The sequence below is a fragment of the Microcaecilia unicolor genome, chromosome 14, assembly GCF_901765095.1.
Source record: "Microcaecilia unicolor chromosome 14, aMicUni1.1, whole genome shotgun sequence".
NCBI lineage: Eukaryota > Metazoa > Chordata > Amphibia > Gymnophiona > Siphonopidae > Microcaecilia > Microcaecilia unicolor.
The window spans coordinates 46,708,446-46,733,873 of record NC_044044.1 but is presented as its reverse complement, the minus strand read 5'-3'; the positions used below and the strand labels follow the sequence as shown (position 1 = coordinate 46,733,873).

Sequence of the window (25,428 nt, the reverse complement as noted above, 5' to 3'; positions counted from 1 at the left end):
CAGCAGTAAAGAAATAAGCAGTCATGGTAGCATATGATAACCTGACAGAACTTCAGCTCTGCTTTTAAGAGCGTTCCGGTTTGTTGCTGTGCTTTCTAGTGATGGGAGTTCTTTGAAAATAGGTTAAGATGATTTCCCCACAGTCCCTGCAATACCTCCTCCTCAGGCCTCAAGAAGCTCAAAAGAATGAACTGGTTTCTCTTTAAAATTTAAAAAAAAAACCCAAAACAATAAAACATCACACTCTATGAAAATGTGAGGGAGGAATCAGAAAATACCAAAGGCCGCAAAAAGCAAAACCCTGTGCAGTCTCACATTATTACTTAAGGCAGGGACGAGGGGCTCTATTTCTTCTGAAGTCATAAACTGGTCCCTACAATATACTGGAACAGAAACAGGTAAACACGCATGAGGACTCTTTTCCCCCTGCTCTAGGGTTCAATTCCCGTTTCTCCCAGTGATGCTCGTAATGGCCTTTCCAAGTCACTTCACCCTCCATTACCTCACGAACAATTAAGTTTAAAAGCCAAGTTAGTAAGGGATACAACTTTAGAAGCTAAACAGGCAACTCACCCTGAGCTCGTTTGGAAAAAGCAAGTAGGAACTGGCTTCTCTTGGGCATGCAAAACCATCTAGGCCGGTGGTTCCCAAACCTGGTCCTGGAGGCACCCCAGCCAGTCAGGTTTTCAGGATACACACAACGAATATTCATGAGATAGATCTGCATGCACTGCCTCCACTGCATGCAAATCTCTCTCATGAATATTCATCGTGGATATCCTGAAAACCTGACTGGCTGGGGTGCCTCCAGGACCAGGTTTGAGAACCACTGATCTAGGCATTTTTCCTCTAGGTGGTTTTATTTTTTTTTTTAATCCTTCTCTAGGCTTAGTCTAGTCATTGCATCCTGAAACCCCAGGCCTTGTGCAATACTTGAGACCCCCCTACATAGAGCTATGAATGTTGCTTACACAGCATCCCTCAATCCAGCCTAAGGATTGGAAGACTTGCGCCAGGAATTGAACCCCTTTGCACATGCACAAACATCAAACCACCGGGTGGACCCCCAAGACATTCATTATGAAGAACATGAAATCCAGACACACCCACTTTTAGACCAAGATATTCTGCCAGATCCAGAGAGAGCGGATATGCTCGTCTCTTCCGGTACCCTGCAGAACACATTGCAGGTTTTGTCAGAAACAATTATCCCTGGTCACTGGTCAGATATACCTACCGCTTCATCGTCCATAAATGAGGAAAGACTAACGCCCACCTCCTGGGGTGCTATCAAGGCTGGATCCGATTCTTGCAAATACCCTGTATTATAATAATCCTGCCAAAGGAGAGAGAGAGGACAAGAAACTAAGCAATTTATATACCAGAAATTGTAAAGCACATGGATAAAGGAAAGAGGTAAGAACCAGTAAAAATGCCCACAAGTCTGTTCCACCTGCAAAGCTCATCTAGCCAGTCAGGATTTCAGGATACCCATAACAAATACGCATGAGATACATCTGAATACACTACCTTCATTATATATGCAAATATATCTCATACATATTCATTGTGGATATCCTGAAAACCTGACTGGCTGGGTGTGTCCCCAAAACCTGGGTAGCAGATAACTTCACAGAAAACCTTTTGAGTGATGGGAATTTCTCTCTTCTCTAGAAGTTTCAGGCAGTGAAATCCATGGGCAAAAGTTGTAATCATTTAAAAACTGGCAACAACAGAACAGACTTGCAAACTGCTCTCTCGTTAGTTTTTTTTTTTTTCCTTTTCTCCTTCTCCCCCCTCCAAAGATCCAGTTGGGCCAAGAAGCAGTGTCCTGAGCTGGGAAGTCTAGGAGCTGTTTTGGACTTGGAGAAAAGTTGACGCTTTGCAAGAAGCGGAATGTTCAGTTGCACTCACAGCGTAAACCGAAGGTAAAGCTGGACACTGAGTTCCAAGCATCTTCTATATAGCATCTAATGCTTACTATCTAATATAATAATTTACTCCTCCAACGTTCCAATGTGTGTCATTGGGATTGTAACCACCTGCTGACGTCACTCCTCCAACGTTCTCTGTCCCCCCTCCCTCCCAGTTTCATGGGACCCTGGAATTGGGAGGGAGGGATGGAGGGACACTGGAAATGGGAGGGAGGGGGACACTGGAACTCGGAGGGAGGTGGAGGGGGCAGGGGAGAGATGCTGCACATGGATGGATGGATGGAGGGAGCAGGGCACAGAGGACATTGCCTGCATATGGATGAATGCAGGGAACAGAGCATAATGCAGAGGAGGGAGGGGACCCTGAAACTCGGGGGGGGGGGGGGGGGAGGCAGGGAGGGGACAAGCCTGGAACTCGGAGGGAGGGAGGGGGGACCCTGGCACACACTCTCATGCTCACACACATACTCTCTCTCTCACAGACACACTCGCACCCAGTCTCACTCTCTCTCTCTGTCACACACACTCGCACTTTCACTCCTCTCTCTCTCACACAGTCACTCTTACACACACTCTATTAAACACACACACTCCGAGGAAAACCTTGCTCGTGCCCATTTCATTTGTGTCAGAAACTGGCCTTTTTTACTACTAGTCCAATATAAAGATATCACAGCCTGAAGAGAAGGCAGACCGTCACCCATTTTTGAGTTCAAAGGTAGATCTATGTTAATGTCTTTCTGTACAGTCAGTCCTGCTTCTATGCACACTTTTGAAAAAGACACACCCAGTATCCCACTTAATTCCCCCACACCATTTGTTAGATTTTGGTTTCCAGTGTATAATCCTAGCAAGTTTAATAATATGCATAAAATCTGCTTAAACGATGATTTGTAATGCCAGATATCACAGTGGTTGATAAATGACACGCTCATATCCACCAGCAAAATTCATTCACGGTCCCAACTGCGCTCAGTTCACTGCCAGGAAGTTCCAGTTTAGTTCTCGGAATCTTCTGCTCATGAAAGACTTCAACATTAAATTGAAATCATAGCAAGCTGTCAAACAAAAATCTCTAGCTCAAACTCATACGAACGTGGTGAACATACAACAGAAAAAGAAATTAACCGAGAATAAAGTTGATAGGAAAAAAAAAAATTAAGGGCGCCGGCGACTCTGGGTGGGGGGACGGGAAGCTGCGGCGATGGCGGTTGTGTCCCTCTCCTTGCGCAGTACAGACCCTCTCTGTGCCGCCCCCATCATCACGTATTGACGCGGGGGCGGGACAGAGAGGGTCTTTACTGCGCATTTGCGAGTGAGTTCGCTCACTCGCCGTTTATATGTTTGATTATCAATACAAAAAATAGGGGATAAATAATTAATACCAGTCAATACTATACGAAAACATTAAGAACTCCAGTAGTATGACCAAATCTTAGCTTTTTATTTTCAACTTTTACATTAATACAAAAACAGATGACACACATCATCTATCTGCACTCACATTCATCCACCACTTGCCTTTGCTGCCTACTGCAACCTTCACATGTATCTCAACATAATGTACTACAATGTATACCATGATGTACCTAGCACGATGCATCAATATGACCCTTCCAGCGCCACCGGTTTCCAAATTGTTTGCTCTTAAAATCAACTCAATTACATGAGCTGCGTTTGCATTCACGCAGCTAACCCGGTTCAAAAAAAGGTTTACGTTGGGAGTACTTCCCTACTGCGTCCATAAGTGGCAAAGTCCATCAGCCTCATTCAAAATCACCAGCGCGCTGTGGGCTTCTGTTGAATCCAATAGCTGTTAGGCACTGGCGAGGGACTACAACATCCACCCTCACAGCTAGCTCTTTCAGCTGTTCATGCCATTAGCGGTTCCCCGATGAACAATTTGGGAACCGGTGGCGCTGGAAGGGTCATATTGATGCATCGTGCTAGGTACATCATGGTATACATTGTAGTACATTATGCTGAGATACGTGTGAAGGTTGCAGTAGGCAGCAAAGGCGAGTGGTGAATAAATGTGGATGAATGTGAGTGCAGATAGATGATGTGTGTCATCTGTTTTTGTATTAATGTAAAAGTTGCTGGTTTTGTCACACTACTGGAGTTTTTAATCTATATATTAATGTCATAACTTTTCAATTATTTGTATAAATATATTAAAGGTTTTTAATTATTTATTTTCCCATTTCTTTACGTATACACCCCTGACGCAGATACTTTGCTGAAACTTTATTGGTGGCCATGTTACGTCCCTCAATGTCTGCTTCTGCCGATCTAAGGCTGCCTGACTTTTGTCCCATCTGTGGCCCACTGCTCTTTTGCACTTTCAGTTGCTCTGGTTTGTTTGTTTAACACACTGGTGATACCAAGATTTACAAACCTGATAGTAATTGGCAGAGGCACCAAAATCACTGTAGTTGCTATACTGGCTGTAGGCCTGGTCGCTATAATCTTCCCCAGGTTTGGATCCCCAGCCACCGGAGGCCCCATGTTGGGAAGCATTTGAGCCCCCAGAAGTTTTGAACTCCAGTGGGGCATTGGCTGCATCATCCAGCGAGTCCATTGGCTCGGTGCCAGGGGGTAGGTCCTCCATGACCACGACGGCTGGATAGGTGAACGTCTCTGCGCTGGTCACAGCAGGCGCCTCTTTTGAGGACAAGGAGAAAAAGTTCCCCGGCTCCACCTCCTCATCGCTTTCCTCGTCTTCCTCCTGGGTGATCTGCCTGGTGACCTGCCTGGTGGCGTTCTTGGCTGCAGCTTTGATGGCTGACGGCGAGGGGGTTGTGGAGACTGTTGGCTTGGCAGCAAGTTTTGCTTTCGTAGAGGGTGCTGTTTTGACAGGTTTTGTGTCTTTTGGGCTTTTGGTGGACGTCTTTGTGAACACATGCGGGAGGAGCGGTCGATTCATCTCTTTTCCAGACAGGTTTTTGGGTTGGGGGAGCAAAGCAGACAAACCAGCTCCTTCCCTCAATCCCTGTAATTTGATTAAAAAAAAACAAAAAAAACAAACAGATGAGTTAAAATACCTTTGTCTTTCCACAACATTCTAGCATCAATTTGACCTGTACAATTTAATGTGACATATCAGAAGCAGAGAAGAATTAAGGCAGAAAAAGATCATATGGCCTAACCAGTTTACCCATTGCTGTCATTTACTCTCCATATCACACCCTCAGAGATTCTATGTACCTGTCTCAAGCTTTCTTGAATTCATTTACAGTTTTATTTATTAATGTACTAGCCATTGAGCCCGTGAAAACGGGCTACTTTTGGAATGGGGGGGGGGGGGTCCGAGCCCCCCCCCCCCCCCGGAGTTGCCACCGTAGGCCCTCCACCCGGCCAGCACTGTGAACTTACATCAGCACGCAGCAGCAGGAACATCAGCAAAGCTGCCGTCGGGGCGGGCTTCCTTCTCTGCCTGTGTCCCGCCCTCGTGTGACGTAACGTCGGCGAGGGCGGGACAAAGGCAGAGAAGGAAGCCCAACGGCAGCTTTGCTGATGTGCCTGCTGCTGCGTGCTGATGTAAGTTCACAGTGCTCGGGCCAGATGGAGGGGCGGCGGCGACTCCGGGGGAGGGGGAGCAGTTCCGACGTCTGCAGCCAGTCGAGACTTCCCTCTCTGTCCCGCCCCCATCATCACGTATTGAAGCGGCGGCGGGGCAGAGAGGGAAGTCTCTACTGCGCATTTGCGAGTGAGTACGGTCACTCGCCGTTTATATGTTTGATTTATACCCCACATTATCCCCAGAAACATGCAGGCTCAATGCGGCTTACATAAAACGGAGTGAGAGAGAGGACTCCGGGTGATATCAGATACAAATGAGATTAGTAGAGTAGAAGGGCAAGAAAGAAAGGATACTTTACATATAACAGATCGATACGGGCTCTTTTGTCCTAGAACTAATGAAGGATTGCAACAAAGTGCAAGTTGACAAATTCAACTTGAAAGAGGACCTTCGACTTAGAGATGGATTTTTCAGAGAAACAGCACTTTGCCTATAGCAAGGCTGGACTTCAAACTTGAAGTCATCGTTGTTATTATTATTATTTATTTATTGCATTTGTATCCCACATTTTCCCAGGCTCAATGTGGCTTACAAAATCCTGTAATAGCATCACCATTTCAGGGAACAGAAAGCAGCCTCAAATATATACATGAAATTTCTCCCTCTCCCCCCTGCCATTTTGAACAGCACATTCAAAACGAGTCTCTTCTAGTCGAAAAAAATCCCTTTGCTCTAAACCATATTCTTCTCTCTACTCTTGAAAGGGCGCTATTTGATCATCCTTTTGCAAAGCCTTTTTCATTGTAATCACATGCTATGCCATTAAAGTGTAAAGAGAATCCACAAAAATATGGAGAACTCAATAGATCCCACGGTGCGTGAAATGTAAAACAAAAAAGGTGGGAATATAAGCCAGGCTCTCCAAAGAATGGAACCAAAAATTGTTTAAAAATCAAAGTTTAATATTTTCAAACAGATAAATATACCAATAATGCATAAGAAATGACTCGACACAACGTTGTGTTTCGGCCAAGGAGGCCTACATCAGGAGTCTTATGGAACTGGTTAAAATAAGATGTCAAAGGAATCTCAAATAGTAAATAGAGGATTCCAAAGGATCTTGCAAAATAAATATATAGAAAATATATAGTCTTAAAAAAGACCGTTGTACAAAGTGAGCCGTGCTGAAATCACTGCGTCAGTCAGACGGCTCACTTTGTACAACGGTCTTTTTTAAGACTATATATTTTCTATATATTTATTTTGCAAGATCCTTTGGAATCCTCTATTTACTATTTGAGATTCCTTTGACATCTTATTTTAACCAGTTCCATAAGACTCCTGATGTAGGCCTCCTTGGCCGAAACACAACGTTGTGTCGAGTCATTTCTTATGCATTATTGGTATATTTATCTGTTTGAAAATATTAAACTTTGATTTTTAAACAATTTTTGGTTCCATTCTTTGGAGAGCCTGGCTTATATTCCCACCTTTTTTGTTTTACATGCCATTAAAGTGAGCAGACAGTGGTGATTACCTGAGGAACGTTCTTCTTCTTTGTGGGTTCATCTTCCTCCGAATCAGACTGAAAGAGGAAAAGGAAGAGGTGAGGCCAGAACTTATGGACGGGAAGACAGAATACTCTTTGGAGGTCAGCCAGACAGTGGCATAGGAAGGGGAGGGGGCGGTCCGTCCCGGGTGCACGCCGCTGGGGGGTGTCGGCGCCTCGCTGGTTCCTTGCTCTTTCTGCCCCGGAACAACCTGTTCCGGGGCAGAGAGCAAGGAACCAGCGAGGCGCCGACACCCCCCAGCGGCGTGCGCTCGGCGGATTGGCCCTCCCGCCCGCCTCTCACCGCCTTCCAGGTATGTTCTCACGGGGGGGTTGCGCTACGGAGGGGAGAGGGTGCGTCGCGCTGCATCTGGGGGGGGGGGGTGCGCAGCGGCGACCCGCCCCGGGTGTCAGCTGCCCTCGCGACGCCACTGCAACCAGAGGATCGAGAGAAAAGCAGACTGACCTCAACACAGCCCTGATAAATGACAAACTGGTGAGGGAGACACAAGAGAAGAACCTTACCTACCCTTTAATCAATACCGAAACATGACATCAAAGTTAGTACCAGAATGAACTGAATTCCACTTTAACATGATTGAGGTGTGTAATCACCAAGAAACAGCCCAAAAGCTTTTTAACACATAAGATGAATAGTCCATGGGTAACACTCCTTCAAAACAGTATTCGGACAGTATTAAAAGTTACTACTGGCCATTTCCATTTATAGTTTTTCTTTTTAAGTTACTTTGACCCTTTTTAAACTACATTTCTCTCCACCACAGTTTTACTCCCCAAACGTAGATCTTTATCCTGGTCATTCTGCTTTTTTAAAGACTTTTCTGCATGAGGGAAAATTTTGGGAAACTGGGATCTGATAAATAACATCAAATGCCTTCTGGGAGTGACTGCAAATGCGGGATATAGGGAATGTTATTTTAGGGTGCTGCCCAGGCCATACCACACTCTATAAGGCAGGAGGAGTGGATTCACCGCTCTGTAGCACACGTCGGAGAGCAGACAATACCTTTTACCGTTCTTTTCAGGAATACACAGCAGTTCAGGAGCAGGGCCGTCGAGAGGGAGGTTGGGGGGGCAAGATTCCCCCAGGCCCAGCCTCCAAGGGGGGCCTGGCGCCGGGTTCTCTCTCTCTCTCCTGCTCCTGATGGGACCAGGAGAGAGAAAATTCTGGCACCGGACCCCCCTTAGAGATTGGGGAGGAGCAGACACAGGGCTTCAGGGCCTCTTTTTTGGCTGGCGGGGGTCCCCAGGCCCTGCCAGCAGAAGAAGCCTTCCTCCAATGCTGTTCTTCACTCCGCTGCATTGCCTGCCCTGCGGCTGCTTTTCCCCCTCACATCACGCACGCTCGGTTGTTGAAATTGAGCACGTGTGACACGAGGGGAAAAGCTGCCGCAGGGACCGGACAGGTAATGCGGCGGACTGAAGAACAGCGCTGGAAGAAGGCTTCTTTTGCTGGCAGGGCCTGGGGACCCCCGTCAGCCAAGGTATGTTGAATTGCGGCAGGGAGGGGGGGCAATCCTGGAGGGGGCGGTGGCGGCCCTGCCCCAGGCCTGGCTCAGTCTCTTGGTGGCCCTGTTCGGGGGTTCTGGAGAACGGTTATGCGTTACATGGCCACTATTTTGGCAAGCAGGATTGAGGGGTCACCCGAACAACTGTTACTGGATAAACCAGGGTCTTTTGGGGGGAAGGATAAAGGTGGCACAATATTGTTTCACAAAATGTGCCTTCTGGCAAGAAAGTATATTTTGCAATCGTGGACCCTAGAATCTCCCCCAGGATACGGGTACATGAGAAATCAAATGCATTTACTGATTAGTTAGGAAGCTCGTGGAACCTCTATATAAAGTCACTGATACCGCTTTGCAGGACGTGCAGGACGTCAGACTCACAGAAACAGAAGCCTGCGCGGCCGCATTGCTGATCTGCAAGGGCAGGCTTCTACATGGACTGTTGCTAGTGGAGGAGTAGCCTAGTGGTTAGTGCAGTGGACTTTGATCCTGGGGAACCGAGTTCGATTCCCACTGCAACTCCTTGTGACTGTGGGCAAGTCACTTAACCCTCCATTGCCCCTGGTACAAAATAAGTACCTGAATATATGTAAACCGCTTTGAATGTAGTTTTTGCAACTACTTTCAAAGCGGTTTACATATATTCAGGCTTCTGTTTCTGTGAGTCTGACGTCCTGCACGTACGTACACTAGTAGAGTTAGGAGCCGAGCACAGATGCGGGTGCAAACATTAATGAGTGCCCATTAACTTCAATAACTGGTTGTTAGCACCCAATTATTGATCGTTAAGGGCTCGTTAATTAGTTTGCACGTGCCCAAATCTGGGTGGCATATATAGAATCTGGGGACATACTGTAGGGGGCAAAGAACGCGCAGAGCCGCGAGAAATGCATATTTTAGAAAATACGGCCATATCCGTGCAAAGTTACATTTTCCTTGGGCAGGCATTACGGTACTTTGTATGTAAGCTTTTATGACGAGAGACAATAGGGGCATGTGCTGCTCTTATAAACAGGAACAACAAATTAACTAGCCAAAATGAACTGGCACTTTCCAATAATCATCTTTTTGGGTCTTTTTTTTTTTAACCTGTCTGTTCAAATAATACTTAAGGTGACTTACATCATTGTTAGAATCAGCTACAACAAACATAGTAACATAGTAGATGACGGCAGAAAAAGATCTGCACGGTCCAGTCTGCCCAACAAGACAACTCATGTGTGCTACTTTTTGTGTATACCCTACTTTGATTTGTACCTGTGCTCTTCAAGGCACAGACCGTATAAGTCTGGCCAGCACTATCCCCACCTCCCAACCTCCAGCCCCGCCTCCCACTACCGGCTCTGCTATCCAATCTCAGTTAAGCTCCTGAGGATCCCTTCCTTCTGAACAGGATTCCTTTATGTTTATCCCACGCATGTTTGAATTCTGTTACCGTTTTCCTCTCCACCACCTCCCGCGGGAGGGCATTCCAAGCATCCACCACTCTCTCCGTGAAGAAATACTTCCTGACATTTTTCTTGAGTCTGCCCCCCTTCAATCTCATTTCATGTCCTCTCGTTCTGCCGCCTTCGTATCTCCGGAAAAGGTTCGTTTGCGGATTAATACCTTTCAAATATTTAAACGTCTCCAGGGTATACATGTTCAGGTCAGCAAGTCTCTCCTCATACGCCTTGTTACGCAAATCCCATACCTTACAACAATTATCAACGTTATTTTACTGTTAATCCCAGTTATTACTAACTAGGCCTCATTGCATAAAACGGAACCTGTGCTAAAATAACATGAGCTAGTGGTGAGAACACGTAGCAGACAATCGATAACTACATCCCTAAGTGGGCATCTGAAGCAACAGGAAATAAAATGGCTTTCCCCCCAGTTAGAAGGAAGTGGGAGCTGAATTGTGGTTCCCAGCACCCACTGCTTTATCCATTGTGTCACAGGACTAACCTACAGCTCAGTTTCACTGTAGACATTGTAGGGGTATTTCCCTGTGATCTAGCCTATGCTGGTCTGGGCCTATACAAGCCTATGACATCTTGGTATAATAAGATGGCTGCTGCAACATCTCTGTGTCAGCAAGATCCAGCTTCAACTTGTGGAAAATCACTGACAGGCTTGCTAAAGCCAAGGACAGTCTAAACACCCCCTTCTATCACCCTGAGAACGGAGTAGGGAGGCAGACATGGCTCCAGAAGTTACCATTCTCCAAGGTCACAAAACAAAGAACTCTTCTTGCCATGTACTGAACTGGACAAGATCATGATTGGTTCCTACCGTCACCTGACCGAGAGGTACGGGGAAAGCGGGAACAGAAGTTAGTGAGTCGGAGACCCTTGGAAGAGGGGCAACTGGTAAGAGGACCTGAGAAATCCAGCAAGGCTCGGAGTGAGCTAGAGACTTTGTATAATATCAACATCGTGACCTGCATCCTGGTGCAAATACCTGTGGCAGAGATATTGGCTCTGATAACCAAAGGAGTGACGGGAACCTACGTGGGCTAATAAAGACCTGCACTACCTAAGACACCGACAGCTAAAATAGCGTCTGGGGAGATTCTGCTCCGGTCTTATCTGAAGCCGTCATCACGACAGCGTGGTAAGATCACAGTGATATATTTCCTTGTCTGGGGTTAGGCAGTGGTTTTATCTAAGTACGACTGGTTTATGTCAGCTCTTGGTCAGGAAAAGCAGCTAATGTGTATTTTGCATAAGATGTGATAAGTTTCATAAGGATTATTAGGTTATCATTTGTACTGTTCTAATCATTACCGTACTTAGTCTCAGGATAATCAGAGTGTAGTTTAGACAATATATGTTGGTAGTGCTCATATCAGTAAGGGATATTTTCATTGCATAAGCTAGCGCAGAGTATTTCTATTTTCTTATCCATAATAAAGCTAATATATATATCTATCTATCAGCTGTGTCTTTCTTTTTCACTCTACACACCAAAACACCTGGAGAGGTGCCAGAAGCAAGATTCCTGTATCTCACCCTAGACAGAGCTAGTGAGTCTGTTAGGCAGACTTATGCATCAGGGAATCTTGGTATAAGTAATCTGTGGGTACTTGTTGCCCTAGGTATTATTTATCTCACCCTACAAATGGGGGCTCGTGGCGGGATCTCAAAGAGCTGAGGAAAGAATCCGTTTGTTTTTTTTCTGTAGAAAGAAAGAAATCCTAGCTGTATAGTTCTGAACTTTAAATTTCTCTCTGTGTGTGCACTGGAAAGTGTCTGTGAAGTGTGCTATAGACACTGGTAGTCGTAAATCTGCTGCTTCTGCCAGCTTTACGACCTAGCAGTGAGATAAGGTTTTTTTTTTCAGTACTAGTTGTGTTACTTGCTAGCAGCTTTCAGTTCTTCAGTATGACGTCACCTAGCAATATGCTCTCCGCGCTAGAAGTCACTGTTTTTGAAGTTTTAATTAGTGCAAGACAGTCTAATAAGGCAGTACCGGAGTATTCTATAAACTCTCTGTTGAAATTGTTTAGGAAAAACTCGCCTGAAAGTCACAAGGCATATGATTTTGTATTGCATGCAGTGTTGAAGGTTAAAAATAGATTGACTGTGGCAGCACTAGTGGAGCTCAGCTGTACCCTACTAGCTAAGAACGAAAGTGCAGCTTGTAGTACCTTTGACCTCCAAACTGAACTCCAACAACTGCGTGATGAAGTTAATGCTCTGAAAACAGAACGATTGGATTTACAATTGAGGTTAGAGAGCATCACTTCTCAGGCAACGGCTGGAGGAGGGGAGGGTGCTGCAGGTCCGCAGGGAAATGTTCCATGTTCCGCTTGTGCAGTGTTGAAAGAAAAGTGTGCAGCCCTAGAGAAAGATAAAGAGCATTGGGAACTGACTGCCCAGTCCTTGGAGAAGGATATGAGGCAGAAAAAACGATTCCCTTGCTTCTAAATCTTATCAATTGGAGGAGATGATGCAGACTTTAAGTTTGCGAAAGAAAGAAGCTGATCACTTTCACTCCCGGCAAGAGCAAGTGAGAGAAACATATGAGGATAGGATTACGGCCTTGAGTAGGGAGTTGAAACAGGAAAAAGGGAGTGTCAGCTCTGCCCGGCAGGCTTGGCACAAGGCAGAACAAGGACAGGTGGAGCTATGGGAGAAGAATAATATGCTTTCACTACAGTTGTCACAGGCTCGGCAGGACAGAGAGATGTGTGTAAAGGCATTAACCCAGTATAGGACAGAACTAGATACGGTCCAGCAGGAGGTATATGACTCTATGGAAGAGGCTACTGCTACACCCATGGAATCACAGAATAGGGCTGACTCTAGGTCGCCCAGTCCTATGCTAGAACAGTTCAAACTGCCTGAATGGTCCCCGAGAAATGAAGTAGAGCTGGAGCCTAACCCTTGTCAGTTGACAGCCCCACCCCGGTACAGTAGCCTAGCTCCCGAGACCTTCGACAGCATGCAGGAGCCTAGGCTCCGCCCAGTAAGGCCACAGAACACTGTGCAAATTGATGATGTTAACAGGACAGTTGCACTTAGGCCCCGCCCAGGAAGGTCACAGCTTAGTGCGACACCTGAGGAGGGCACCGGTACAATTGGGCCTATGCTCCGCCCAGGAAGGGCGCAGCTCACGGCACCTCTTGATGACATCAGCAGCACCACAGCACCACTGTTTAAGTCCCCTACTGGAGAGCAGCGGAACTCCACTCAGAGACACCAAGTCATTCCTTTATCTAGGGACCAGTATTCACAAGTAATGAAAACACTTCGGGCGATGATTACACCTTTTAAAGAGTCTTCTGAGGTGACAATCTATGCACATCTGGATAGCGTGCATGACCTTTTCAATTTCTTACAGGTTCAGGCCGACACAGATAAAAGAGCTTTACTGCAGTGGACGTTTGCGACTGAGTGCCAACCGTATTTAAAGGCAATCTTGGCTGACAGTAACGATCTCTCCACCGTGGAACAAGCGTTAAAAAAGCGGTATGGACTGTTTGCGGACCCCACCGAGGCCAAAAGGGCAGCATATAATATGCGCTGCGGGCCGAATGAGAGTCCACATGAATGGTCCTATCGCCTGAGGCGCACATTTTTCGATGGGGGGGCGGACCCAGAGGCCAAAGAGCTTGAGTTTGGGGAATTTAGGAATCTTTTTGTGAAAGGTCTGCCCAATCAGGTGAAAATGTCTCTAGCAGGAAAGAAAAGTGAACCTTTTTCCCTTCTGCTAAAGCGGGCGGAGGAGCTTTTTGATATGTGTCGCGAGCAGCCTGATGCGGCGACCACCCAAGTAGTTCCTAAGAATCGCAGCAAAGTGGCTCCACCTAGTGTTTGTGCTGTCACATCCACGCTTTCTCTGGAAAACAAGATGTCAAGTCCTTCTACACCCGCCCGGGTTGGCAATACCCAATCTTACCAGCAAAAGGGCACCACGCCTCCGACTGCGCCGGAGGGCCAACAACAGGACCCGAAAAGGAAGCGTTTTAACAAGAGACAGTGGGCAGCGGAAAAGATCCGGACCCAACAAGCACAGATTGAGCAACTGATGGCGCAACTTCAACGAACAAATCCTGCAGCCGCACCCCACCCATCCTCGTCACCAAACAAAGGAGGCAACTTTCAGAAGCCCAAAGAGAAATCTTCCGGGCCAATTACAGGGCCTAGGCCGAGTGTCAAGTCCGTTGAATTACTGGAAGATCCGGTTTCTTGTGAGGAAGACCTGGCATGACTAGACTCGGACCCTCCTTCACCAACCATCAGGTCCACAGTTCATGTTAATGCTTTGTCGTCCAACAGTGAGGAGTCCTCCGTGTCCGATGCTGATGCCCAGCCCTCTAACCCGAGAGGGCCTCTCTTACAGGACTTGAATGAGGAAAACAGGTATTTTCTTGGTAAACTTATTCCTAAAGGATACAGATATACCTTAGCTCTGTTGATTCAACAGAAATTTTCCTGTCCGGGTCTACTGGATACCGCCTCAGAGGTGACGATGATCACCCAGGGCATGTTTCAGAAACTTGAGGCTTTTCTGGGGGGAGATGGAGAGGCGCTGCGTGTCACCCCGTGTGACTTGTCACTGGTGGCCTATGGCAATCAAAGCATCGGTACTGTGGGACGGGTTTGGCTTTCCTTGCAGTTCGGCGAGTTGTTTGTCAAACACCCTGCTATCATTACTACTGGTGCTGGTGAAGAATTCTTAATTGGGAACGATCTTCTGAAGAGATTGCAGACTGATCTGGATTATCGCCATGAAGTCATCTGGGCCCAAGTCGCAAGTCCCCTCCCGTATGGGAAAGTAAAGCATATGAGCAGAGTCAGTGGTTCCAGCTCCGTGGGGCTTAGGGATTCCCCAATTCTAATGAATTTCCGGAAGTCAGAAGACCCTCACACCTGGGAGCTCCAGTTGTGTGGTGCACCAGGGGGGGATGAACAGTCTGGTGAAGTTATCCGCGTCCAAACGGACCGGATAGCTGACATTGTTCTCCAGGATGACAATTTGGAAATTGTTTTGACTGACTTGACTCATACCGGTGACTCCCCAGATGCTGCTGCCGAGATAGCCCACGAGGCCTCTGTTTCCACTTCCAGTCCAGACTCACCGCATCCTCGCAAGTTGACGCATTCAACAGAAGGATGATGCTTACACCATTCCTGTCCAGATAGCTGACATCCAAACACTCCAGTCCACGTTGCTGCTGCCTAGTGACGTTTCCTTCATCAGTGACACTCTGTTTTATTGTCTTCGCAAGTCTGTGCAACTTCACTTCGGTAAGTGTTCGCCCACTTCTGTGCAGGTACCTGGACTAGGTGCCAAGACGCTCGTGGGAATGTGTAGCCTTCCTTTGACTGTAGGACAGAAGTCGTTCACCCACCACTTCTCTGTTGTGAGAGGCCTACCACAGCCCTTATATCTGGGCTCTGATTGCCTTGTGCGACTGGGAGTTTATGTGGATCTGGTGAACCTGGTCTTGTGGAGTAGACTTGATGGCAGCCCAGTGGAATCTGAAGTAACGCCTGTTAGCTTGAAGTCTGGACAGACCATACCCCAGGTCTGTGAAGTAGTCTGTGATACAAATGTGACCATTCCAGCTAGAGTGAGGGACTTTTCCATCAAGCTCCGGCTTGCCCAGGGACAGCGTCTGTTGGACAAAGTGGTGTTCTTCAACCCTCATGCTCATTTTCGTGACCTAGGGCTGTCCACCGGTGTTCTGCCATGGTTAGAGGTAATTGGTGAGACTTTTCACCTGTTAGTCACCAATCCACAGTTTGAAGAAGTGGAAGTGGCTGCAGGAGACCCTTTTGGATTTCTAGTGGGAGACTCTTTTCCTGATGTCGAGGTAAGTTTGCCCATTGTTGGCAGGCTGCCTTCCTCTTGGAACACCTGCCGGGGGGGGGAGACACCTGAATGTCTGTTCACCTCTCCCAGAGGCCTCATCTCGCTGGAGTTGGTTTGGCCATATGATGCAACGGGTTCGCAAGTGCAGATGGAAGACGACTACTTGATTTTGTCCAGAAAGATGTCTGTACCCCAGAAGTCTAGAGTGGTGAATGCGGTTGAAACTTCATCTCTACAGGAGGACATTGAAGAGCAAGTGGAAATTCCAACCAACCAGCCTTTCTCAGAGTTTGACGCTATGGTGAAAGACCAAGTGGAACAGGCTGATGCTTGTGCTACTGACACAGAGAAGATGCAGTTGACTGAGTTGCTGTACAAATACAAGGAACTTTTTGCTGTGGACTCATATGACTGTGGCCTTACAGACCTACACGTCACCAGAGTGCCTACGGAACCAAGTAGTAAGCCTGTCTTTGTGCGCCAGTATAAAATCCCATTAGCTTCCTATGAGTCTGTGCAAGAGATTCTCAATACCTTGGAGGCCAGGGGCATCATTAGGCAATGCAACAGCACACACAACTCCCCTCTGTGGCCCATCTTGAAAAAGAACAACAGCTGGAGAATTGCCCTGGACTACCGTCAGCTGAATAAGCGAGTACCGCTGTCCAGGTGGCCAATGGCTCCACTGGATCAGAGTCTTGCTACTATCAAAGGGGCTCAGTATTTCACCAGCCTAGACTTAGCATCAGGGTTTTGGACCGTACCGGTACATCCACATGACCAATATAAACTGGCCTTCACGTTTGGGAAGAAACAGTATACGTGGAACAGAACTCCCTTTGGTTTTCTCAACTCCCCGGCTGAATTCAACATCTTCCTACACAAAGCACTTCCAGATGCTGAAGCTCGAGGGACTGTGGTCTATGTAGATGATATTCTGATCAAAAACCCTACTTTTCAAGATCACTTGGCAGAGATTGAGCATGTCTTCACACAGTTGACAGATGCTGGAGCTAAATTGACCCTAGCCAAAGGACAATGGTGCAAGAAATCTCTGAATTACCTAGGGTATGAAATTTCGGCTGATGGTCTGCGACCTCAGAAGAAGCGAGTTCAGGCCTTACAACAGCTGAAACATCCCACCAATCTCACAGAACTTCGTTCCTTTCTGGGAATATGCAATTATTCCAGACAGTTCATAGATGAGTATGCGGAGATCACCCGACCCTTGGTCAAGCTATTGAAGAAAGATACACCCTGGACGTGGGGTCCAGAGCAGGAATCTGCTATGCAGGAGCTGAAGGATCAGCTTAGCCGCTTTCCATGCCTCGCGTACCCTGAGGGGGGTCGCGAATTCTACGTTGACCTGGGATACTCCAATCATTCCATGAGTGCTGTCCTGTATCAGAAATATGACTCTGATAAGCGGGTGGTGGCCTATGCTAGCAAAGGCCTATCGGATGTGGAAAAGAAGTATTCTGACTGTGAGAAATCCTTGTGGACCACGGTATGGGCTCTGCAACATTTCCGGAGTTACATCCAAGGGGAGAAGCTAATCGTAGAAACTTGTCATCAAATCGTTAGTTTCCTGGGTAGCGACCGAATCAAATCCGGTCGAGTGTCCAACAGTAGGATAGTCTCCTGGACATTGGCTCTTCAAGGATGGCCTTTAGAGGTAAGGTATGCCCAGAAACATCGTAATGTAGTAGCCCAAGGTATGGCTGAGCTGCATGACTGTGCAGGACATGACGCCCTTGCAGGTATTTCTGAAACAGAGGTTCCCGAGCAGGAGAAAGAACCTCATCGGCACCATCTGTATGATGAGAAGATCTGTGAAACCTTGCCTAGTGTCTATGTGGATGGATGCGCCTACCGCCACGACACAGACCATGAGTTGGTCGCAGGTGTGGGAGTGGTATGGAACCCAAACCTTCCTGAAGAGACTTTGAAGCACAGCTTGGGTTCACAAACAAACCAGTATGCGGAGATAGTGGCAGCCTTGGTGGCGGTACAGTCTGCAGTTCAGAAAGGAATTAGGGAATTGGTCATATACCTACGTATTTGGTCCCTTCGGAGGTTATTAGGGATGCCTTTGCTAAAATTACCCGTTTACCCCTTGAACCCTTTCAGATTCAGACTGCCTTTCATTTAGGGACGGCCCTGCCATTAATGCTAGATATGGACCGTATGGAAATTGCCTTCCTCCTGCATTTACCTTTTATTGTGCCTGAGAATGTATACCAGCTTAAACAAGTTTTGAATGTTGGAACTTGGCATGATAACTTGTACCTACGTGTTGAGACTCCAGAGTATGTTGCTTACCAACAGGATGATCCTCAACGTTATTTGGTCCCGAATTTGGATCTCTGTAGAAAAACTAAAGATATTCATTGGCTATGCCCAGGTAAACCCTTCTTGAAAGATACCACAGAAGCCCTTTGCGGGTTGTCCACTGAGAATGTTCAAGAGAAATGTAAAGTCACTGTGTCCAAATATGATGATTTTTCTGATACCACTGTTGCGGTGGTTGACACCGTGTGGATGGTTAGCACACCCAATACTGAGCTTACGGTTACCTTCCTCAAACATGATGTTATGAATCGTTTTACTCTCCCTTGCAATGTTTGTTTGATTGCTGTACCCAAGTACTCTGTTGCTAATGTGGGTGGAGTTTCTTTGTTTTACCTTGATACAGATTCTGTTGTGTCTGAATTGGAGATCCTAGATGTATTTCGTGGTCACACCATTGACTTTGCATTGGACATTATGCCATTTTTACAGGCTAAGAACTCTCATACTGTTGAACTTGCTGTCAACCATGATTCACTTCGGATTGCTGACTACAAGCATCGCCCATCCGATGTTCCCATTGCCACCTCCACCACTCATGTTGTCATTCCACTTCTCAGCATTTCGTGGCTCATCCTGGTCATCATTGTAGTCCTCTTGTCAAGAGAAGTTTACGCTCAACGACGCTTCATTCGTCTACATACATCCCCTATGGCCTTGGGGTTACGTGACTTTTCTTAAAGCCATTGGCTTGTTTCTCCAGCACATCGGTTTGATTTTGATTTTCCTATTCTGTACTACTTTTGCTAATGCTTTGCCATGCATTTCATAGTAGTTGTATTGATTATTTTTTTTATATATTTTCATGTGTTAGGACATAACAGCTAACACCCTATGTTTGTTCTAGTACCAGTGATTTGCTGTTTAGTTTTTGTATACTTTTGAACATTGCTATGATTTCATGAAGTATTTGAATTATTTGCTTCCAGTTATCATTACCAGAGTGTTAGTTTTGAGTTACTGACATTTACAGTTTTTAATTTTTGGTCCTGACCATGAGTCTTGATGTCAACCCGTCTAGCTGTATTATTAGTTAGGTTGGAGAAGGCTTTTACTCCTTTGTAGTAAATTCCATCTCCAAGGGGGGGAATCTGTAGGGGTATTTCCCTGTGATCTAGCCTATGCTGGTCTGGGCCTATACAAGCCTATGACATCTTGGTATAATAAGATGGCTGCTGCAACATCTCTGTGTCAGCAAGATCCAGCTTCAACTTGTGGAAAATCACTGACAGGCTTGCTAAAGCCAAGGACAGTCTGTGTTCTAAACACCCCCTTCTATCACCCTGAGAACGGAGTAGGGAGGCAGACATGGCTCCAGAAGTTACCATTCTCCAAGGTCACAAAACAAAGAACTCTTCTTGCCATGTACTGAACTGGACAAGATCATGATTGGTTCCTACCGTCACCTGACCGAGAGGTACGGGGAAAGCGGGAACAGAAGTAAGTTAGTGAGTCGGAGACCCTTGGAAGAGGGGCAACTGGTAAGAGGACCTGAGAAATCCAGCAAGGCTCGGAGTGAGCTAGAGACTTTGTATAATATCAACATCGTGACCTGCATCCTGGTGCAAATACCTGTGGCAGAGATATTGGCTCTGATAACCAAAGGAGTGACGGGAACCTACGTGGGCTAATAAAGACCTGCACTACCTAAGACACCGACAGCTAAAATAGCGTCTGGGGAGATTCTGCTCCGGTCTTATCTGAAGCCGTCATCACGACAGCGTGGTAAGATCACAGTGATATATTTCCTTGTCTGGGGTTAGGCAGTGGTTTTATCTAAGTACGACTGGTTTATGTCAGCTCTTGGTCAGGAAAAGCAGCTAATGTGTATTTTGCATAAGATGTGATAAGTTTCATAAGGATTATTAGGTTATCATTTGTACTGTTCTAATCATTACCGTACTTAGTCTCAGGATAATCAGAGTGTAGTTTAGACAATATATGTTGGTAGTGCTCATATCAGTAAGGGATATTTTCATTGCATAAGCTAGCGCAGAGTATTTCTATTTTCTTATCCATAATAAAGCTAATATATATATCTATCTATCAGCTGTGTCTTTCTTTTTCACTCTACACACCAAAACACCTGGAGAGGTGCCAGAAGCAAGATTCCTGTATCTCACCCTAGACAGAGCTAGTGAGTCTGTTAGGCAGACTTATGCATCAGGGAATCTTGGTATAAGTAATCTGTGGGTACTTGTTGCCCTAGGTATTATTTATCTCACCCTACAACATTATCGATCTGTCCCTGGTCTATTCATGAAGTGCAAAGACCTACTTTCATGCCACGAGTCTCTCAAAGAAGTCTCTGCACATATTCAACAGACTGCTAAAACCTGTCCTTTCTTTCTCTATAATATCAGCAAAATTCGCCCTTTCCTTTCTGAGCACACTACCAGAACCCTCATCCACGCACCTCTCGCTTAGACTATTGCAACTTGCTTCTCACAGGTCTCCCACTTTAACCATCCTCTTCAATCTGTTCAAACTTCTGATGTACGACTAATATTCTGCCAGTGTCGTTATGCTCATATTAGCTCTCTCCTCAAGTCACTTCACTGGCTTCCTATCTTCTGCATACAGTTCAAACTCCTCTTATTGACCTATAAGTGCATTCACTCTGCAGCTCCTCAGTACCTCTCCACTCTCATCTCTCCCTACATTCCTCCCCGGGAACTCCGTTCACTGGGTAAATCTCTCTTATCTGCACCCTTCTCCTCCACTGCTAACGCCAGACTCCGTTCCTTTTATCTTGCTGCACCATATGCCTGGAATAGACTTCCTGAGCCGGTACGTCAAGAAGCTCCATCTCTGGCCATCTTCAAATCTAAGCTAAAAGCCCACCTTTTTGATGCTGCTTTTAACTCCTAACCCTTGTTCACTTGTTCAGGACCCTTATGTTATCATCCTCACTTTAATATTCCCTTATCTCTTGTTTGTCCTGTTTGTCTGTCCTAATTAGATTGTAAGCTCTGTCGAGCAGGGACTGTCTCTTCATGTTCAAGTGTACAGCGCTGTGTACATCTAGTAGCGCTATAGAAATGGTAAGTAGTAGTAGTAGTAACACGGTATAAGTGGCTTATATGTTCAGGTTATTGCGGGGCTACTCAATTCGGGTTCCCGAGGTCCACGTTTTCGGGATATCCACACTGAATATGCATGAGAGAGATTTGCATACCGAGAAGGCAGTGCACGCAAATCTCACTCATGCATATTCAGTGTGGATATCCTGAAAACTTGGCCTGCCTGCTGACATCGAGAACCTGGATTGAGTAGCCTTAGGCTATTGGTTAGCATTTAGAAAATGCATGCCAAAGAAGCACCTACTGGGCTTGCCCTCTTTGTAAATACGTTGAGTGGGATATAATAAAAATAAGTTTAAAAATAACAATAATATAAACAAATAATTACAATAACTTAGGAATACCATGTAAACATTAAAAATAAACCCATCGCAATCACAAAGAAGCAAATAAGAATCCACTTCCGCGATACCATTTCACCATCCTAGTTAAAGCTGATTAGAAATTTTATTCCAATTGATGCAGCAAAGAAAAATACTTAGTAAAATAGCCAGGTCTTCCAGCTTCTTGCCAAACTGCACCTAACAATTCGATCTTAAGATCCAAAATAATTGTATTGCACCTCTCAGAGCCAAAGCACCTAAAGGTACTTTTCCTAGTCAAAGCCATGCATTGTGCAAAGGTCCCACTTTCCTTTTGGGGGGGGGGGGGGGGGTCGGTCCCTTTTCCTTTACATACCACTTGGTAAATAAATGTCTAAATTAGCCAAGAACACTTCATGCATGGCCAAGGAACTGCAGCTATTACATCACTTGGAAAGCACAAGATGAGGGGCTCATTCTGGGGGGGGAGGGGGTTGTTTGCACCAGTCAGGTCTATGACTTGAGTGCACAAAAATAGAACTTCTACCTGGCACCCAATATATTGAAAATGAATTAGATTTCATAAGACTGAGGTCATTTTCAATAAGGTTAAAAGTGAAAAACTATATTAAATATGGTTTTCATTTCTCTGTTTTATTATGGCAACTCCTAGTTATAAGGAAGGCTGATACTCACATCACCTGTCTGCAGTTCAGGAACTGTGATTCTCACAAGCTCTGTCCTCTTCTTTGGTTTGGGGTGGAGGGAAGGCTCCCCTCTTGGAGAGGAAAGGCTTGGGCCATGGTCAGTCTTCTTAGGAAGGGGCAGAGCCAGGCTGGACTTGTGCTTATCATTAGCACCGGCTGCAGCCTCTGGCAGGTTCAAGCTAGGGGTGCTGGTGGGTGTTGGAAGGCTGAACCCAAGACCAGTAGTAGGGGCAGGGAGGCCAGAGCCAGGATTGCAGATGGGGACAGGGAGGCTTGGCCCCAGGGGGCTGGTGGGAGGAGGGAGATTGAAAGCAGGGGTATTGGTGGGAGGAGGGAGGTTGAACCCAGGGGTATTGGTGGGGGGAGGGAGGTTGAACCCAGGGGTACTGGTGGGGGGAGGGCAGTTGAACCTAGGGGTATTGGTGGGGGGAGGAAGGTTGAACCCAGGGGTATTGGTTGGGGGAGGGAGGTTGAACCTAGGGGTGCTATTGGACGCAGGGAGATTGAACCCAGGGGTGCTGATGGGGGTAGGAGGTCTAAGCCCAGTTGAACTGGTGGGGACCGCAGGGCTGTAACCAGGCGTGCTGGTGGGGACCGTGGGGCTGTAACCAGCCGAGCTGGTGGGGACCGCGGGGCTGTAACCAGCCGAGCTGGTGGGGACTGAGCTGTAACCAGGTGTGCTGGTGGGGACCGTGGGGCTGTAACCAGCCGAGCTGGTGGGGACCGCGGGGCTGTAACCAGCCGAGCTGGTGGGGACTGAGCTGTAACCAGGTGTGCTGGTGGGCACCGCGGGGCTGTAACCAGGCGTGCTGGTGGGGACCGTGGGGCTGTAACCAGCCGAGCTGGTGGGGACTGAGCTGTAACCAGGTGTGCTGGTGGGCACCGCGGGGCTGTAGCCAGCCGAGCTGGTGGGCACCGTGGGGCTGTAACCAGCCGAGCTGGTGGGCACTACAGGGCTGTAACCAGGCGAGCTAGGGGGCACCGCGGGGCTGTAGGCAGCCGAGCTGGTGGGCACCGCAGGGCTGTAGCTAGCTGAGCTGGTGGGCACCACGGGGCTGTAACCAGGCGAGCTGGTAGGCACCGCGGGGCTGTAGCCAGGCGAGCTGGAGGGCACCGCGGGGCTGTAGTTATGCGTGCTGTTGGAGACTGTGGGGCTGTAACCAGGAGTACTCCTGGGTGCTGAGAGACTGAACCCAGGGTTGCCAGTGGGGGCAGGGAGATTAAGTCCAACACTGTTTTTGGGTGCAGGGAGAGCAAAACCTGGAGTGCTGATACGGGCAGAGAGACTGAACTCGGAGGTGCTGGTCGAAACCGGGTGACTAAGGTCATAGGTGCTGGAAGGGGCAGGGAGACTGAGACCAGGGGAGCTCCTTGGGGCGGGAAGACTGTTGGGCGCCGGGAGGCTGTAACTTGGGGAGTTGCTGTAGCCTGGGGCACTGTTGTGGGCAGGAAAGCTGTAACCCAGGGAACTGTTGGCAGCAGCGAGGCTGAAACTTGGGGAGCTGCTAGGACCGGAGGAGCTGTAACTTGGAGAGCTGTTAAGGCCGGGAGAGCTGTAATTTGGGGAGTTGCCAGGGACTGGGAGGCTGTAACTCGGCGAGTTGTTGGGGCCAGAAGAGGTGTAACTTGGGGAATTGCTGTAGCCTGGGGAGTTGTGGGGGGCAGGGAGGCTGTAGCCAGGGGAGCTGCTGATGGGGGCAGAGAAGCCATGGAGGCCCTGCATGTGGGGCCCTGGGGGGCGGGGGCCCGGGGGGTACAGTCCGTGCGAGGGACCACTCAGCTGATCGAAGAAGCCGGGACGAGCCCCGGCCTCCACCTCCTCCCCCAGATCAGCATAATAGCCGGGATCGCGCTGCCAGGGAGCTGGATCACAGCTCTTCGGGGCAGGGAGGCTGGAAAAGAGCCCCCTCCCCCCACCATCATCATCGCCCGGCGCCTCCGGCTCCGGATCGCTCTCGTCGCTGCTCGCATAGGCAACCAAGGACATGATGACCAGGCCTGGAGACGGCGGCTACTCCCAGCCCGGGGATCCCGCAGGCCTCGGATTCCCGGGAACCCAACTGCCAACGCCCCACCCCCCCGGCCCGGACTTCCGGGGGACGCAGGGCTCACGGCGAACACAAAAAGGAATTGAAACAACTGGAATGAGAAAAGCAAAGCCGAGCCTCCCGCACTAACCACCGCCGCGCTCGGGAGAATAATGGCCGCTCTCTCAGGTGCTGCTACCCCACTACTACTGACCCACGACTACAGCTCCCGGCGTGCCCCGCGCCTTGCGACCTCTTGCTTCCCAACGGGGGCGCGGGGCGCGATGCATCACGGGACTTGCAGTGCGGCCAGGGCAAGGCCTAGGCCTACATCTTGGTAAGGAGGAAGTCTCTGCATACAACACATAGTAACATAGTAGATGACGGCAGAAAAAGACCTGCACGGTCCACCCAGTCTGCCCAACAGCACAAACTCATGTGTATACCTTACCTGGCCTTTTCAGGGCACAGACCGTACAAGTCTGCCCAGCGCTATCCCATAATGTATTCTTCTTTACCATGTACGCTTGCACCTTAATGCAATACCATTTGTAATTCTGTTACCCGGAAATGGCAATCGCCATTACGGCAAATGTAAGCCACATTGAGCCTGCAAATTGGTGGGGAAATGTGGGATACAAATGCTACAAATAAATAACTAAAAGTGGCCTTAGAGGGTCTTTTACTAAGCCTGTGTAGCGTTTTTAGCTCGCTGTAGAAATGAGCTTGCGGTAAAGTGGAGATACGTACTACCAGGGCTTTTTTTGAGGGAGTACTGAGTACCGACACCTTTTCCATTGTCTGCTAAAATTGACCCATAGTCTCCAAGTTTTAATGAAAGAGCTCAGGCTCTACACACCAATTCTGCCTTTTCATAGATTCTGTGACTGGTTGCAGGGGGCCTGGCTATTATGGGGTGGGTCTCTCAGTGATCACCCCACCCCTGAAGGGTGGCCTGGCATTTGAGTACTTTTTCCATTGTCTGCTAAAATTGACCCACGGTCCCCAAGTTTTAATGAAAGAGCTCAGGCTCTACACGCCAATTCTGCCTTGTCATAGATTCTGTGACTGGTTGCAGGGGGCCTGACTATTGTGGGGTGGGTCCCTCAGTGATCAC

At 47.7% G+C, this 25,428-nt stretch overlaps 1 protein-coding gene across 1 annotated transcript in view; it reads right to left on the bottom strand.

Moving 5' to 3' along the window:
• Nucleotides 1-24,500, bottom strand: part of PRCC (proline rich mitotic checkpoint control factor) — a 36,845-nt gene extending 12,345 nt beyond the window's left edge. Inside the window, exons 1-4 of the mRNA XM_030186890.1 lie at nucleotides 22,274-24,500; nucleotides 6,995-7,042; nucleotides 4,333-4,926; nucleotides 1,238-1,336 (exon numbers count right to left, since the gene is read on the bottom strand). Coding sequence (XP_030042750.1) covers nucleotides 1,238-1,336; nucleotides 4,333-4,926; nucleotides 6,995-7,042; nucleotides 22,274-24,271 — 2,739 coding nt within the window. The 5' untranslated portion in view covers nucleotides 24,272-24,500. The remainder of the gene's footprint in view (nucleotides 1-1,237; nucleotides 1,337-4,332; nucleotides 4,927-6,994; nucleotides 7,043-22,273) is intronic.
• Nucleotides 24,501-25,428: the final 928 nt, after the last annotated feature.